The sequence below is a fragment of the Mesoplodon bidens genome (assembly GCF_964165515.1).
Source record: "Mesoplodon bidens genome assembly, chromosome: 13".
NCBI lineage: Eukaryota > Metazoa > Chordata > Mammalia > Artiodactyla > Ziphiidae > Mesoplodon > Mesoplodon bidens.
In genome coordinates this window covers 74513458-74529304 of record NC_138169.1, presented here as the reverse complement: position 1 = coordinate 74529304, position 15847 = coordinate 74513458, and the positions used below count along the sequence as shown (strand labels likewise).

General features: G+C 50.8%; 1 protein-coding gene across 1 annotated transcript; it reads left to right on the top strand.

The window, feature by feature from the left end:
• Window positions 1–9218: 9218 nt before the first annotated feature.
• RAX (retina and anterior neural fold homeobox) lies at window positions 9219–13465 on the top strand (the record flags this gene model as incomplete). The annotated part of the gene is made up of 3 exons (XM_081252484.1): window positions 9219–9507; window positions 9793–10049; window positions 12850–13465. 3 exons carry the CDS (start codon window positions 9219–9221, stop codon window positions 13360–13362), a joined length of 1059 nt encoding a protein of 352 aa, XP_081108610.1. The 3' UTR covers window positions 13363–13465.
• Window positions 13466–15847: the final 2382 nt, after the last annotated feature.

Sequence of the window (15847 nt, the reverse complement as noted above, 5' to 3'; positions counted from 1 at the left end):
TAACCAAAAGTAGAAATATAAGTATAACAAATCCACTTGGACCCAAGTTTAGCCTCTTTACCCTACTCTAAAGTGTTGCTATTCTTGGAAAACTCTATATTGTCACAATTTCATCTATAAACTGAAGACATCGTCCTTAGATGGGGTCTAAGTCCTTGAGCTATAGAAGGATAACACAGGTGTACACAGTGATGCTTGCTTGTTTTCTTAAGTCATTTCAGAAACCTTAAAAGATTTCCAAGTTGTGTTTCTTTAAAGCTCATTCCTTTAACTTACAATGCATACACCCTGCAGTAAGTGTGGGTCAGCTCCTGACATTTGAATAAAGATAACTTCTGGGGAGCATCTTGAAAACCCTATTGAAAGCATCTGGTGGTTAAAAGGGGCTAATTAGATTGGTCAGGACCTATAAGATCAGCATTTTTAGGGCTTAAGGGGTCAAAGGAGAAAGTACAACAAAAATTGACAAACAAATGTCCATAAAGTTGCAGTCAACTGTAAAAGCTAATAGTCTACAGTAAAGATGCAGGGGCCTCTCTGGAAAAAGAATGGCATTCCCTAAGAGGGTGCACCCCGGCAAGAGAGAAGCGGGGTGGCGGGGGCTCTCAGCAGACGGCAGAGGCACCGTGTACAGCCCTGTCTCCTCATGTGATGAACACTCACATCAAAGGCCTTGGAGGCAACCCTGGTCAGAGCTGATGCTAACAAGACTGGAGTGGACTGAACTGACTTTTGAAAGTGATCAAATGATTTCTGTGGACTCTTTGGGAAGGAAAGCAAAGCAGTTTGACATTTCCAAACATCTGGGAAATAATATTTTAGAAAAACTCCAGAGGACTGATTAAAAGAATGTGAAAAAAAATGTATACTCATGCTAATTAATAGCTGTGTGAAAAGAGACAACTTACTTAATCTGTTTCCTCATCTGTGAAATAGAGTTCCTTGCAGTTATTCATTAAATCAACCACCACTATGCGCCACATATGTTCTAGATGCTAGGGATCTAAAAACAAGGTCCCCGTTCTCATGCAGCTTAGATTCTAATGAGGGGAGACAGGTAACGAACAAATAAACAAATAATAAGTAAGATAGTTTTGGAGAGGTGCTGTGAGGCAAATAAAATGCCAAGAAGGATCATGTGAACATTTGGGTGAGGGTATCGCAGGCAGTGAGAATAGTCAGTGCAAAAGTCCTGAGGCAACAAGGGACTTGGGTGATTTCAAGAAGAGAAAAAAGGCTAATGTGGCTATAGCTCAGTGAGCAAGTTGGAGCAGATAGGAGAGTGGTCAGAAGGATTCAAGGAGGCCATGTGAAAAGTGGGGAAGAGGTTAAGTCTTACAGAGCTAAAAGGGCTTATGGATTACGGGTGGTACCGGGGGAAAAAAGCATTATAATAATATTGACCTTACAGGGTGCTGTGAAGATAAAATGAGAATTGGCTCCCTGGTAACTGTCCTTTCGAAAAGAGGAGGAGAGAAGAATCCTGGAGATGGCCAAACTCTGGGTGGGAGATGGGTCAATGCTGCTGCAAAATGGGCATTCTCAGATTTGCCGTCTTAGCACTCTAAGAGGATTGATGGCCTTCAAGACCATCATCCCCTGGAGATAAATGTCTCTTGTACTTCCCCTAGTCACTCCGAATTCAATTAGTTTAATTAGAAAACAAGTAAAGAGGAATTATCTTAATATAGCTTTGCTTCTAACAACTCAAAAAAAGGCCATTTCTTTGGCAGAAATCCAAGTTTCCCCTTATTTACATATTCTGAGATAATGATGTAAATGTCCCATTTGTTGGCAAAAGGTGGACCTCTCTTGCCCAAGAGATCATATTTTAGTTTTAATAGTAATGATACTTTCTGATTTCTTCACTCCTTAATGGAGTAGGAATATTGATACGCTAGTAAATATTTTTAAAACATTAATGGGGGTTGGGGAGGGGGGAGAATGTCCTGATTTTTAGCACTTGCTAATTTCAGTGGTAAAAATACTCCCACCATGGCTGATTTCAAGCTACTAATGTGAACTCAGAGCTGGGAAGAGATGCTAACTGTTGGCTCTCACAAGCCAGGAAGAGCTGATTCCGGCACACCAGTGGGTAGAAATATCAGTTGTTTGCCCAAACGCCCTGCAAATCTATTGCCAAGGGAAGTTTTCTCCTCCACAGAGGCTGCTTGAATCTGCATCAGCTGCAAAAGCAAGCTCAGGACCAAGGTAACTGTGTTGATAAATGACTGGGGAGTTGTGTGAGGAGTAACTTCATTGTATGTGTGCAACAAGCATATTGCTCAGGGTTCAAGCACAGACTTGGTCTGCGTGCAAGCATGGGGCATCCAGTGAAGGCTCCTGAGGGCTGAGCGGCAGTGGGAAAGCCGCAGTAGCCTGCTGGGGTCTGGAGACTGGCCTCTAGCCCAAGCCCTGCTGCAGATGCCCTGTCTCATCTGGGGCAAATCGCTTCACTTTTCTGGGTCCACATTTCCACGTCAACAAAGGAAAAGTGGAGGCTAGAAGTGAAAGAGCAGACACGATCCTCACCAAGCTTCCTCTTACAATTCTTAAGCCTATGGTCCTCTGAAATAATAGAAAACTAAATCAGAGGCGAGTTTTAAGGATGTTGTTCCCAAAATGTTGTAATTGGGCAACAGGGGAATGCCAGAGGAGGACAGACATCTTGCTAATTACTGGCTGGTCTGCAGAGACCTGTGCTCCCTGTTCTTACACCAAAGGAAGGCTTGCAGACTCTAGGTCCATCCACCTCACTACAAATAACTCAGTTTCGTTTCTTTTTATGGCTGAGTAATATTCCATTGTATATATGTGCCACATCTTCTTTATCCATTCATCTGTTGATGGACACTTAGGTTGCCCTAGAGTCTGTCATACAGAGTGAAGTAAGTCAGAAAGAGAAAAACAAATACCGTATGCCAACACATATATATGGAATCTAAGAAAAAAAAAAGGGTCATGAAGAACCTAGGGGTAAGACAGGAATAAAGACACAGACCTACTAGAGAATGGACTTGAGGATATGGAGAGGGGGAAAGGTAAGTTGTGACAAAGTGAGAGAGTGGCATGGACATATATACACTACCAAATGTAAAATAGATAGCTAGTGGGAAGCAGCCGCATAGCACGGGGAGATCAGCTCGGTGCTTTGTGACCACCTACAGGGGTGGGAGGGTGGGAGGGAGAGAGACACAAGAGGGAAGAGATATGGGAACACATGTATATGTATAACTGATTCACTTTGTTATAAAGCAGAAACTAACACACCATTGTAAAGCAATTATACTCCAATAAATATGTTAAAAAAAAAAAGGAAGCCTTGCAAACAGGGCATTACTGCCAGAAAATACAACCACTCCCAAGTGCCCTACGTTTCATTTTTGTTATTAGATGAAATATCTGTTTCCATATGCCCTTCCAATAGGGCTCTCAATTCAGCCAGAGATGCCTGTGAGGCCCACCTCTTCACTGATTTATGTATTTTAGCCACAATTTTGTCATGGGGTTTTTGTTATGGGATTCACTGCAGATCAGCTTGTGTGATCTTTGTTCCCAGGTCGAACCCATGTCCCCTGCAGTGGAAGCCTGGAGTCCTAACCCCTGGACTGCCAGGGAATTCCCAATACTTATTTCAATTTAGTCTGAAAATAGTAGAGAAGATTCAGGTGTTCATATTGACTAATAAACTGGTATATAGGAAGGGTGCTGATCATTTGTGCCAACTCTGTGGAAGTGACAAGGGATATCAGTTGTCTACTTATAAATATGGAGTTTCTGAGAAGCATCTCCCGGGACATTTTCTTGATATACCTTCCATCCTGTTTCAAGCAGGGAAATGTCTCATCCGTTGGGAAGATCTGATAATGAGAGATTAACAAGCATATAGTATATTTTATCTCTGGACTCAATATGTCAATATTAAAGAGAGTTTAGCTATTGATTTTTTTTTTTTTTGCAAAGACTGTCAGCAGCTTGTATACTGTGCTCATGACATACAATAATAAACAGTAAAGGGACTTCCCTGGTGGCACAGTGGTTAAGACTCCACGTTCCCAATGCAGGTGGCCCGGGTTCGATCCCTGGTCAGGGAACTAGATCCCACATGCATGCCACTAAGAGTTTGCATGCCACAACTGAGGAGCCTGTGTGCCACAACTAAGGAGGCCTTGAGCCGCAAATAAGGAGCCCTTGAGCTGCAACTAAGGAGCCCTCGAGCAGCAACTAAGACCCGGTGCAACCAAATTAATTAATTAACTTTAAAAAATAGACAGTAGAGTATAGAGGAGAATACTTTGAATCAAAGAAGGACAAAATAAATGACACACGGTAGATGCTTAAACATATATTGTTCACAAAACCCTAAGAGTGAATTGGAACTCTGGGAACAGAGAGAGAATTCCCTAAACTTTATAAGGCAGCCTTGGGAAGTTGAATGGTATACTTATTTTTTAAGCATATCTGGCATCATTATAATTGACCAAATTGACTGCCCATGACACCTTTTTCACTCCCACCTCCCTCAGATTCTGAACTACATTATTCCTGTACCCTTTGACTACTAAATTTTTTTTTTTTTTCCCCGTACGCGGGCCTCTCACTGTTGTGGCCTCTCCCGTTGCGGAGCACAGGCTCCGGACACGCAGGCTCAGTGGCCATGGCTCACGGGCCCAGCCGCTCTGCGGCATGTGGGATCTCCCCGGACCGGGACACAAACCCGTGTCCCCTGCATCGGCAGGCGGACTCTCAACCACTGCGCCACCAGGGAAGCCCTGACTCCTAAATTTTTTTTACTTTATCTGCTAGTTCTCATATAGCCACAGGAGAATCAACTGTGAATATGTATATACACCCACTGTATTGGGAGGTGGTATACGCAGTGATTAGATGGATATTCCTGAAAAAACACCAGGGTTCAAGTCCTGGCTCCACCTGAAAGCAGTTGTACAACCTTAGGTGAGTGACTTATCCTCTCTGTGTCTCAGATTCCTTATCTGTAAAGTGGAGATAATAATCGTGTCTACCTCACAGGGTTATTGTGAGAACTAATTAGGTAATCTACATAAAGGACTTGGAAGAGTGCCCACTGGCATATTGTTAGTATTCAATAAATAATAACTGTTATTATATATACATATATTTTGTTTAACTCTTGACAGCTGAATTTGTTGAACTTCAGTGTGTGTGTGTGTTTAATGATTGTATGAGTTGAGTTTTGCTTTGGCTACAACTAAATTTAAGTTGTTTTGGACGAATGAACGTGTATCAGCTTGTGGGAGGAGATGGTCCTCCAATGTGGTATGAGACAGATGGAGTTATTCCAGGATTAAAATACATCTACTAAGAGGATAGTCTCCATGCAGACATCGAGTTGGTTTTATACACTTTATGGAGTGATAACCCATAAGTCCTCCAATAGACACTTTTCTCGCCCAAACCGAAAACATTGCTTCAAGGTGAAATTACTAGACTCAAATGCCATGAACTCACTTGTGAGTATGCCCCCTGCCCACCCAGGGTACAGAAAATTCACTCCATATATGCCCATTTTCTCAAGAGTGCTGTGGGTGAAGCAGTCCACCTAGAATGCTTTTAGAAAAGGGACCTCCTGTATACATCCAAGACAAAAGAGCCACCTTGATGGCTGGTTATGTTTAGACTTTGTTTTCTTCATGCTAGCCGGTCCCTAGCCCCTTTCTCCTCAAAATCTCCCCAATCCAGTTGCCATCCTAGATTGTCTACCCCACATCAAGCTGAGCCTCCCTTCTTAAACATCCCTGCAAGCCTCAACCACTTTCATTCTCCTCACTTCTGGAAATGCTTCTCCAAACCATGCCAAGTTGAAAGGGGATCTAGCTGTGTAAAGTTCAGCCCGTGTGCTGGGAGCTGTGAGGATGGAGTTTTCTTTGATCCACCTAATGAATTAATGAATTAAACAGAGGTGGAGTTCAGAAGCCAGGCTCCTTGCTTTTGCCGAAGCTGGGTTGGGTATGAGCTGGCGTAACTGCTGGAAAAATGCAGCTTTGGGCTAGAAGAATTAAGGACATGGCCGAATCCATTCATCTTCCCTAATCGAGTTCTTGGGAAATACACATGTAGATTAGCCCCTAACAATGACCCCTGGCTGATTGCTTGGAGTACCCTCCACTGTGCCCACAATAGTATTGACTAGCTCTTTATGTCATGTACAAAAGAAGTCCCAACCTCCCCTTGTCCTGCTTTGCCCTGTTTCCCCCGTGGTCCCTCGCCAGTGGCTGTTGAAGTCTTTGCTGCTTTTCTCCTGAGACTCTGAAATAAACAGTAAATAAAAGCTAACCTCACCTGGACCTATTAGGGAGAGTTGGGCAGTTCCAAAGGGAATTAACTTTGGAAAACAAGATCATAAGCCCCTTAGCGTGTGGGCAGGAGCTTAAGAAAATGCTGCCAATCTTTGTTTAGCAGTGATTATAGAGATCAATTTAATATTGGGGGAGTTTACATAAAAAGCATACTCAGAGGGGAAACAACAAATACCAATTAATTATCCCTCTGGCTGCCCTCTGGTCACCAGAGCTGCAGCATCTCAACCACCTGGCCTTTGTAACTGGTTCGTGGGACCCTGTGGTGTACCACCAGATCGTTTTGGGGGAGAGTGCCTTTGACAGCCTAGAAAATGCGAAGAGGCCAAGTGGCAGGCTTCCCCTGCACTGGGGTGGGAATCTCCAGAGGGTTTGTCCTGTTGTCCTGGACATCAGCGCCCAAAGGCCACCGTCTACGAGCTCTGACTGCATTTCTTTGGGAAACTAAGCTGCCTCTTCCTCAGCCTCTTACATGCAGGATCCAGTCTCCAGGAAGGATTAAAAACGGACTGCAGACTAAGATATGTTTTGGTTCTGTTCAAAAATATCACACTCTGCCATAAGAATTACAAATGAGGGGCAGCCAGAGAGCATTGGACAAGGAGTTGGCCAGTCTGAGTTCCAGTCCTGTCCCTTCCACTTAATAGCTGTATCACTTTGAGCCTCAGTTTTCTCTTCTGTAAAATGGGGACAAATATATTTGTCCTGCTCACCTCACAGGGTTGTGAGGCTAGGATGGCATGAAGAATGTGCTGAATACCATAAAGTGATATGCAAAAACTGTAGTGTGTATTGATTTTCATTAATTTAGCTTTTACTTGAAAAATAATTTCTCACTTGAATCAGTAGCTCAATTCTACCTACTGTAAACTCACGTTTGCTGTTTTAATACACCTTTTTACAGTTTTATTAAAAATAGAGAAATTGGTGTACTGAACCCCTCCCATGTGCCCATCACGGAGAATTAATCATTTCCATTTAAAGATCCTTAACATAGTTACATGTCCTTTTAAATGTCCTTCTAACATTAATTTAAAGGTGGAGGACCCTAAGATACAGGTTTTTCTTTGGTTTCTTCCTTTGTCTTGTCTCTCAGGCTGGACGTTAAACTCCTTAAGGCCTGTGGCCCCAGCCTCTCCTTTCTTTTGTGATGTTGACAAGGCCCACATCAGTGCCCGACCCTCAGAAGGGACTCATGAACTGCTTGTCTCAATGCAAAATGAAGTCAACCAACGTTGTAGAGGCAGGGGTGGGGGGAAGGGGAGATGCCCCTGCGTGGAGATCAGAGGGCCTCTGCAAAGGAGATTTTAAAAATCTCTGTTTTGTATCTCTATGAGATGGTGGATGTTAACTAAACTTAACTGTGTATATGTGTCAAATCATCACGCGGCACACCTTAAACTTATACAATGCGGTATCTCAATAAAACCAGGAAACAAAAGAAAAAGAATCTCTGGGTCCTGAAGATTTTATTAGGAAAGCATTTTGGTTCACATTTCCCGCCAACATTTCAGTGAGGGCAGGGGCTGCCTCGGGCCTGGCATCAGCTTTGAGAAGAGCCGGCGTTTACAGTGCGATTCATAGCACTGGGGGGATGTGAAAAAACAAAACAAAACAAAACCATCCGCCCGCACAAATCATCTTCCCACTTGGCCTATGAGTCACTCTGGGCCTCGGAAGCCTCGCGGGGTCCCCTTTGCCAGCGGATTGTGCCTGTAGCCCCCAGAGAAGCGCGAGGCCTTGCACCCTGACGAAGGTCCTTCCCCCCTCAGCCTGAGGCTGGGTCATCTCCTTGGCCTGGAAGATGGTTTGGAGGCGAGGGTTCCCTCAGGACAAATAGTCTGCGAGGGTGACAACCCCTAGCGGGTCTCTCACCGCTTGAGCCCAGCAGCGTGTCCGATTCGGCGCCTTCCAGCCTCCTGCTGGGCCGTGGGACCCTTGAAGTCGCCGGGCCTGCGAGCACAGATGGTCCCACCGTCTCCGGGGGCGGGCGCCGGGGTCAGGGGGCCTGCGGGCGCGCAAGTGAGAGGGGGCAGGGAGGAGTAGTTAAATCAGATATAGACAAACAAAATAAACCCGAAGTCCGAGGCTTCGGACTACGGAGCCGAAAGAGGATTGCCGGTGGGGCTAAAAAGAGGAAGAAAGAGGGGAAAATTCAAACTGGGAAGAAGCGTGGACTGACTTCCAAAGCCAGAAAGCCAGGGAGCCTTCTCTCGGTCTTTCCGAGGGTCGCCCCTGGCGCTCAGCCCGGCGAAGGAAGCGCGCCTCGTTGCAGAAGGCGAGCCTGGGCGGAGGGAGAGGAGCCGAAGGAGGGAGGCTAGCCCGAGGGGGAGGTGGGACCGAGGGCGTCGGCCCCACTGAGGCAGGACTGCGGGGAGCGGGCCCTCGGACCCGGGTCCCCGGGCCCGTCAAGCATACCCCTGCGGTCTCCGCAGTGTTCGGAGCTGATCGAGAGGTGGGAGGTGGAAGGTTCGGAGTGCCGGCCCCGCCCGGGGTGGGTGGGCGAAGACCCTGAGGCTGGGCGAGGGAAGGACCCGCCCCGCTGCGGGGGGAGGGACCAGGGAAGAGGCTGGGTCCCGGGAGAGGGGAGGAGCCGGGGCGACCCGGCTTGGAGCCTTCAGCGCCCGGAGACCCAGCCACCGGGAGTTGAAACTCCGACTCCCGCCGGGACCTAGGCGGCCGCGGGCCGAGCGCTCGCCCTCCTCTAGCGCGCGCGGCCGGGGCCCGCATCGCCCGCGGAGCTTGACCTTGAGTCAGGACCCCTCGGGTTGGACGACCGCACCCGGGAGGGGCCGACTTCCAGCCTCTTGCTCTGGGTCTTCCAAGCAGGCGGCGCTGCGGAGAGCGCGGGCCGCGCCCTCCGGCGTCCCGGCGCTCCCCATGCACCTGCCCGGCTGCGCCCCAGCCATGGCCGACGGCAGCTTCTCGCTCGCCGGCCACCTGCTCCGCAGCCCGGGCGGGAGCACCTCGCGGCTGCATAGCATCGAAGCCATCCTGGGATTTACCAAGGACGACGGGATCCTCGGCTCCTTCCCGGAGGAGCGGGTCGCCCGGGGTGCGAAAGAGCGGGATAGGAGGCCGGGCGCGCGGACCTCCTGCCCCAAGGCGCCTGCAGGAGGCGCCGAGCCCTCCACGCCGCCCGCCCCGGCACCGGCTCCCGAGTACGAAGGTGAGTGCGCACCCCAGCTGCTCCGAGACCCTTAGGGCTCCCAAACTTAGGAGCTCTGCAAGAGGAGAGAGCCCTGCCTTAACTTTTATTAAGGCATCTGGGCGCAGGGGTGGGGGCTATGTGCGTAGCAGGAGCCTCCAACTTGCGTTCAGGGAAAGTTAAGGGGGCCCTCGCAGCCCTGACCCCCGACCTCCCTGGGCCATCTCGGAGCCCGCCTGGGTAGGCGGGGTGGCCCTCGGATACTCCGAGGAGTGTCTCTGACCGTGCGGGGTCTCGTCGTCCCAGCCCCTCGCCCCTACTGCCCCAAGGAGACCGGGGAGGCGCGGCCGAGCCCTGGGCTGCCTGTCGGACCCCCAGCCCCCGGCGACTCGAAGCTGTCAGAGGAGGAGCAGCCCAAGAAGAAGCATCGACGGAACCGCACGACCTTCACCACGTACCAGCTGCACGAGCTGGAGCGCGCGTTCGAGAAGTCCCACTACCCCGACGTGTACAGTCGCGAGGAGCTGGCCGGCAAGGTCAACTTACCCGAGGTCCGGGTCCAGGTAAAGCGCCCAGATGGGCCCACGGGAGGGCCGGAAGCTCAAACTGCAGCCAAAGCTCCCTTGAATCCCCAGGCGTCCACGCATTTATTATGGCACTTTTCCCACGGGCCTTCCTGCTCTTGGTTCGCCCAGAGCCCCACAGGAGCGTCACAGATTTTCCGCGCGCCCCACGCCCCGTCCCTTGGACCGTCTGTTCCAATTTGTAGTGGCATCTCCCCTTTGGGGTCTACCTCGTTCTAAGCTAAAAGAGAGGAACTGGGAATGGCTGGCAAGCTGAAGAGGCAACAGCACCCAGGACCGGGGCGCGGGGTGGGAAGCACTGAGTGGACAGGGAATGTAGACAGAGGCTCGAGGGTAACCGGATTGCGGCCCCAAATGCCACCGTAGTCGGTTACGGCGCGCACCTTCTTGAAAACGAAAACCCCACCTTCTTAACGAGAGCCTGGCGCCTCGCAGTTGAAACTTTCGGTGGATTTGTTTAAGAAACTGACTTTTGCTTCTCGGGTGCACATCCAGCCAAACTTCCCACTGCTGCAGAGGCCTTTTCTTTTTTATTTAAAGGGGTTTTCGCTTTAATTAAAGCTGAATTATCTTTAATCCCTGATCATTAAAATATTTGAAAGCCTTAAATATTTGCTAGTCATCTGTGAAAAATCCGGGAGAATTTCCAAATTGGGAGAGTTTACAGAGGCCCGAAAGGGAGACATTGGGAACAAATTTCACCGCATCTGAAAGGCAGTGGGACTAAGATGGAATTTTTGTGTGTGTCTAATGAATTAGATTTCCAGGAAGTGAGGATACTCAGATGTTTGGGGCTTTTAGCCTTGTCTTAAAAGTAAAAGCGGACAGGCTCTGGCCTTTTGTCTTTTCTGTTTAGTTTAAGGGGTTAAAGTAATGAGTAAATGTCATGGTTTTAAAAAATAGTTCCCTAATGTGACTCAGGATTATCTGGCAAGGACAGTTCAATTTCTCCTAATTTGGGGCAGTAGAGCTGCAAGGATTTCAGTGAAGGGGTGGACAGTTTAGCACCTGCTTTTCAGGAGGAAGGATGGAGTAGGAAGAGGGAAAGAAAACAAGTGAAAGATGAAGCAAGAGGAAAGGGCAAAGCCCTCCAGTGCCCCTCCGGGATTCAGGCACAACCCACTCCGGGGCTGCCTTCATGCCTCTGTCCCACGTTCCTTCCTCTTTACTTGTTTGGGGGTGTTTGCTTCTTGTTTTAAGATGTGAGCTTCTTGAGAACAGTGTCTGACTTCTCTGTGATCACAGGGCCAGCACAGTGGCCCAGCATATGGTGGGTTCTTAACACATGGGTATGATGTAATCAGATGGGGGGGGGGTAGGCAGAGTCTCCCACTGTGTTGAGGACAGCAGTAGAGCAGGAGAAGAGCAGACAGTCCCAGGTTTTAGCCCTCTTACTCTGGATACTGGATCTGAAGCCTATAGCTGATATTTTGGGGGATGGGGTGGGATGTGGGTGGGGGGGAGGGAGAGGCAGTGGGATGGAACCCTCACCCGCGCCAGTGTTTCTCTATATAGCTAATGCTTCTGGGAAAATCAGGGCCTCAGATATGCTGATGAATCTTTTATTGAAAGGGGCCCGGGGTACCTGCATTTTTGTTCTTTCTCTCCCCGCCCCCCCAAATCCCAGCCTTGCAGACAGTTGCCCTGCTCTGCTCAGGTGCTGGATGGCTTTTTCTCAGTTCTCCTATGAGGTCCCCTCTCCCTATAATTAACTCAGAACTGCCGTCTCCCTTCTGAGGTGGCAATTATTCCCACATTTTCCTTCATAAATTTAACACTGAACCCCCCCCCCCAGTTTGGCCAGAGTTCTTTCTAGATTCCCCACTAAACTAGACCAGTTCTCTCTGTTCTGTTCCTGAGGGTGGTAACTTGGTAGTGAAACCTTAATTACACCCTTTCTTGTGCTTTTATCAAATCAGTAATGGAAGTTGCAGCCTTAAGAGACCAGACTTCACTCTTGGTGTGGACTTTCTCTATGTAAAGAAAAAAAGAAAAACTTGAACTCCTTGAATTCATCTTAGGGTAACGTCAAAACTAACTCCACGAAGTAAAAGTAGATTATTAAACTTGAACTATTGTAATCCTTGAAAGCCATTCTTAGGAAATATCAGAAGTACTAGTCAGATATCGATTAAATAAAAATGAAAATCTCACGAACAGTAATATGCATATTAAATATGCCTGGGATAAAATCAACCCACTTTGTTCTATCAGTAATTTGTGGCAATAGCTCTATTTTAACAGCCAATGTTTCCAGTTACAGTACTTAGAGTATGTGTTTATACATATGTTTATAACAGGCAAAATGTGGGTAAAGCACAGAAAGTCTGCGACAAATGCGCAGCCACTGTACCCCACAGGGAGGAAGCCGGGTCTAAAGCGAAGGGTCGGGAGGGATCGCCAACCAGCAGGTCACAGAAATTTGGTGAGATCTGGTTTCCCAAGTCCCACTGTCCGATTCCAGGGTTAACTTCATTTTTTTTTCTGCCTGCTCGGTGCCAGGAGTTGGAAACAGATACAACCACAGCTAAGGGTGAGGTAAACAGGGACAAGGGTGGGAACACCACGGAGGACAGGGATGGGACAAAGAGACTCGGCGCGAGAGAGCAGGAGGGAGGAGACTGGAGCAAACGGGACAGACAAGAGGATAAGGCGGGTGGGGAGGGCGGGTGGCGGCGGGGATGAAAGGAGCAGGTGAAACAGTCGAGCCCCGGTCCTTCTCGCGGGTGGGGAGTCCTACCCCCGCCGCAGCCCGACGGCGCTGTGCTGCCTTCCGCAGGTGTGGTTCCAGAACCGACGGGCCAAGTGGCGGCGGCAGGAGAAGCTGGAGGTGTCGTCCATGAAGCTGCAGGACTCGCCCCTGCTCTCCTTCAGCCGCTCCCCGCCCGCCGCGGCCCTGGCGCCCCTCGGGGCGGGCCCGGGCGGCGGCGGCGGCGGGCCTGCGGGGGGCGCCCTGCCGCTCGAGTCGTGGCTCGGGCCGCCGCTGCCGGGCGGGGGCGCCACGGCGCTGCAGAGCCTGCCAGGCTTCGGGCCGCCGGCGCAGAGCCTGCCCGCCAGCTACACGCCGCCGCCGCCGCCCTTCTTGAACTCCCCGCCCCTCGGGCCCGGCCTGCAGCCCCTCGGGCCGCCGCCGCCGCCGCCGCCGCCGCCGCCCGCCTACCCGTGCGGGCCCGGCTTCGGGGACAAGTTCCCGCTGGACGAGGCGGACCCGCGCAACAGCAGCATCGCGGCGCTGCGCCTGAAGGCCAAGGAGCACATCCAGGCCATCGGGAAGCCGTGGCAGGCCCTCTAAGGGCACCGGGGACCCATTCAGGCCAGACGCCCGTCCTAGGAGCCGACCCCGAGCCGCAGGCGCTCACGCCTTCTCTCTGGGTCCCCCGGACTCGGCCACTCTTGCCCTGCGCCGCCTGAAGACCTGGGTCTAGGATGTGCATGTGCGCCCGCTTCACCGCGGAGGGCTGACCCCCCAGGCCAGCCGAGACCTTCTGGCCACACCCACACTCCCACGGACCTCGGGCCTTGCTGCTGGAGGGGGACAGGCGGCCACGCTGCGGCCACCCCGGCGGGCGCGGGAGCCTCCAAGTTCAAGGGACCCAAAGCGCCTGACCTCGGCCGCCCCCCGGGCGGCGTGGCAACCCCAGAAAAGGCCGACTGGGAGGAGGGGGAGGCGGAGAAAGGGTTTGAGGAACTGTCTGTACAAGTAGTTTCGAAGAATTGAGGAGGAGAATTAAAGATTTACCTGTTTTGGTCTGACTCTGGTTAAGCGCGCTCAGGACTGCGGTGGCGGGGAGGAAGATGTGTGTATGAAGGCGGGTTCTTAAGGGGCTGCCGTGACGCATGTGGAGGGTGCGGGAAAGCGGAGGGCTGCGCAGGAGCTGGGGCTCCCTCCTGCGCATCCTCCTCGGGGAGCTGCGCTGCCGCGGAGAATCGCCAGCGTCCCAGACACAGCGACGCCCTAGACCAGAGCGCCCCTCTCCTGGCACGGCGGGCGCCTGCGAGTGTGTGGGGTTCCGGGTGTCTGGAGCCTAAGGCTCAGCTGCCTGCGCGTTCCCAGCCCCTCGGTACCCCAATAGCCGAGCTGCAGCTGCTACTTTGAAGGACAGACCCTAGGAAGCGTCTACACCATCTTCCCAGGGTAAGAGTTGAACTCCCCGAAGCTCCCGGCGGCCCCGCCTCCCTCTTTCCAGCCCGCCGCCTCCCCAGGCCCCTCTCAGATCATTGTCCAGGTCACCGGCTCGGGGCCCGCCCCTGCTACCCAGGGTTGATGACATTAGTGCTCCGAAGACTGGGGCAGAGCGACTTTTCCTTTTCTAAGCCCCGCGCCACCCTCTCGCCTCCCCAGCTCGCTCCGCACCCGGCAACCCAGTACTTCTGCTTGATGCGCGTCGGGCTGGCAGTCGCGCTCGGGGAGCATGTCCTGGGCGCTCGGAGCCGCGACCCGGAGGGCACATTCTCGCGCGTGCGTTGTGGACAGTATTGTGGCTCTTCGGCGCCGTCTCTGGGGGGCGGGAAAGGAATCCAGAAGTCTCCGCGGGCTTCAGAAGCTCCCGGGGTACTCGCGGCGTCCCCGGGGCGAAGGAGAGCCCGGAACTCCCAGCCTGAGAGGCCCTGGTATGAATAATCCGGATTCCCCGCCGCGCAGCTCCTTCTGGACTCCTATCTTTGAGTGCTTCCGGGAAGGCGCGGCCAGAGCCTTAGCGTCAACCAGCTACTTACTGTCTGTATAGGTCGTTAGCACGTTAGTGAACCACCACAGCCCCCTTTCCTCCTGTAAATGAGCCCCACCTCCCTGGGAAGTGGGAAAGATGGGTAGTTTACCACATTGTGTAAACTATACCAATGGTCTGGCATGAAGCAACACACACTGTGAACCCGATACTCTGATCCTGAGTATCCCTGTGCTGTTCTTGGGTTCCTGAAACCTACCTGGGAAAAGGAGGACTATCCCGGGGCTGGGAGTAGAGGGAGTGTCATCACAGGATTCACTCCCTGCCATGTGGGTCCTTAGAGGCTGTGGCATAACCAGCGCTGTATACCCCTAGACCTTCCCCTGGAGCCTAACACATAGTAGGCTGGTCAGGAAGAATTTATTGAATGGGTTATTTCCCCCAATAGGTAGGGAGTAATATACTGATACTTGCGCTTTTCTCTGACAAGGAGGTTCCCTAGGGAAAGGAATGAAGTGGCCCAAGCAATATCAGATCTTGGCATGAAAAACATAGGTAAACTCAGGATGGATGTGTAAGTAAATTTCTTTCACTTTGACCTGTCTTCTCTTTTATCCTTTAATGCCCTCGTTTTACTAGGAATGACTTATGCAGAGAACTTCCAACTTCAGTGGCCCCGGGTGAGTACCACACTTGCTCTGCCCTCTTTCTCCTTAGTCCTGGGCACCTCTGACCTTGCGCATCTCACCGTCAGCAACTCCTTCGATTCCCTTAGATCATTTCCATTATTCATTCTGTCTCCTTCTCTCTGCCATTTTTCTTCCTATCTTTTTGCATCTGCAGCTTTCCACCATTTTCCTCTCCTCTTTTACTAGTTTAGTCTGAGAAGGGATATTCTAAACCATCTCTTTAGGCACCAACAGGGTGAACCATACCTGGACTTCAGGGACAAGTCCTTGGAAAATGATCAAAATACTAATAGCTTATGATCATTGAAAGCTTACTATGTGCCTGCACTCTTCTAAGTGGCTTCCTCTCAGTTAAGCCTCACAAGGACTCTCCTAGGAAGATTCAAGTAGCCCTATTTTATAAATGAGGAGACTGAGGCAC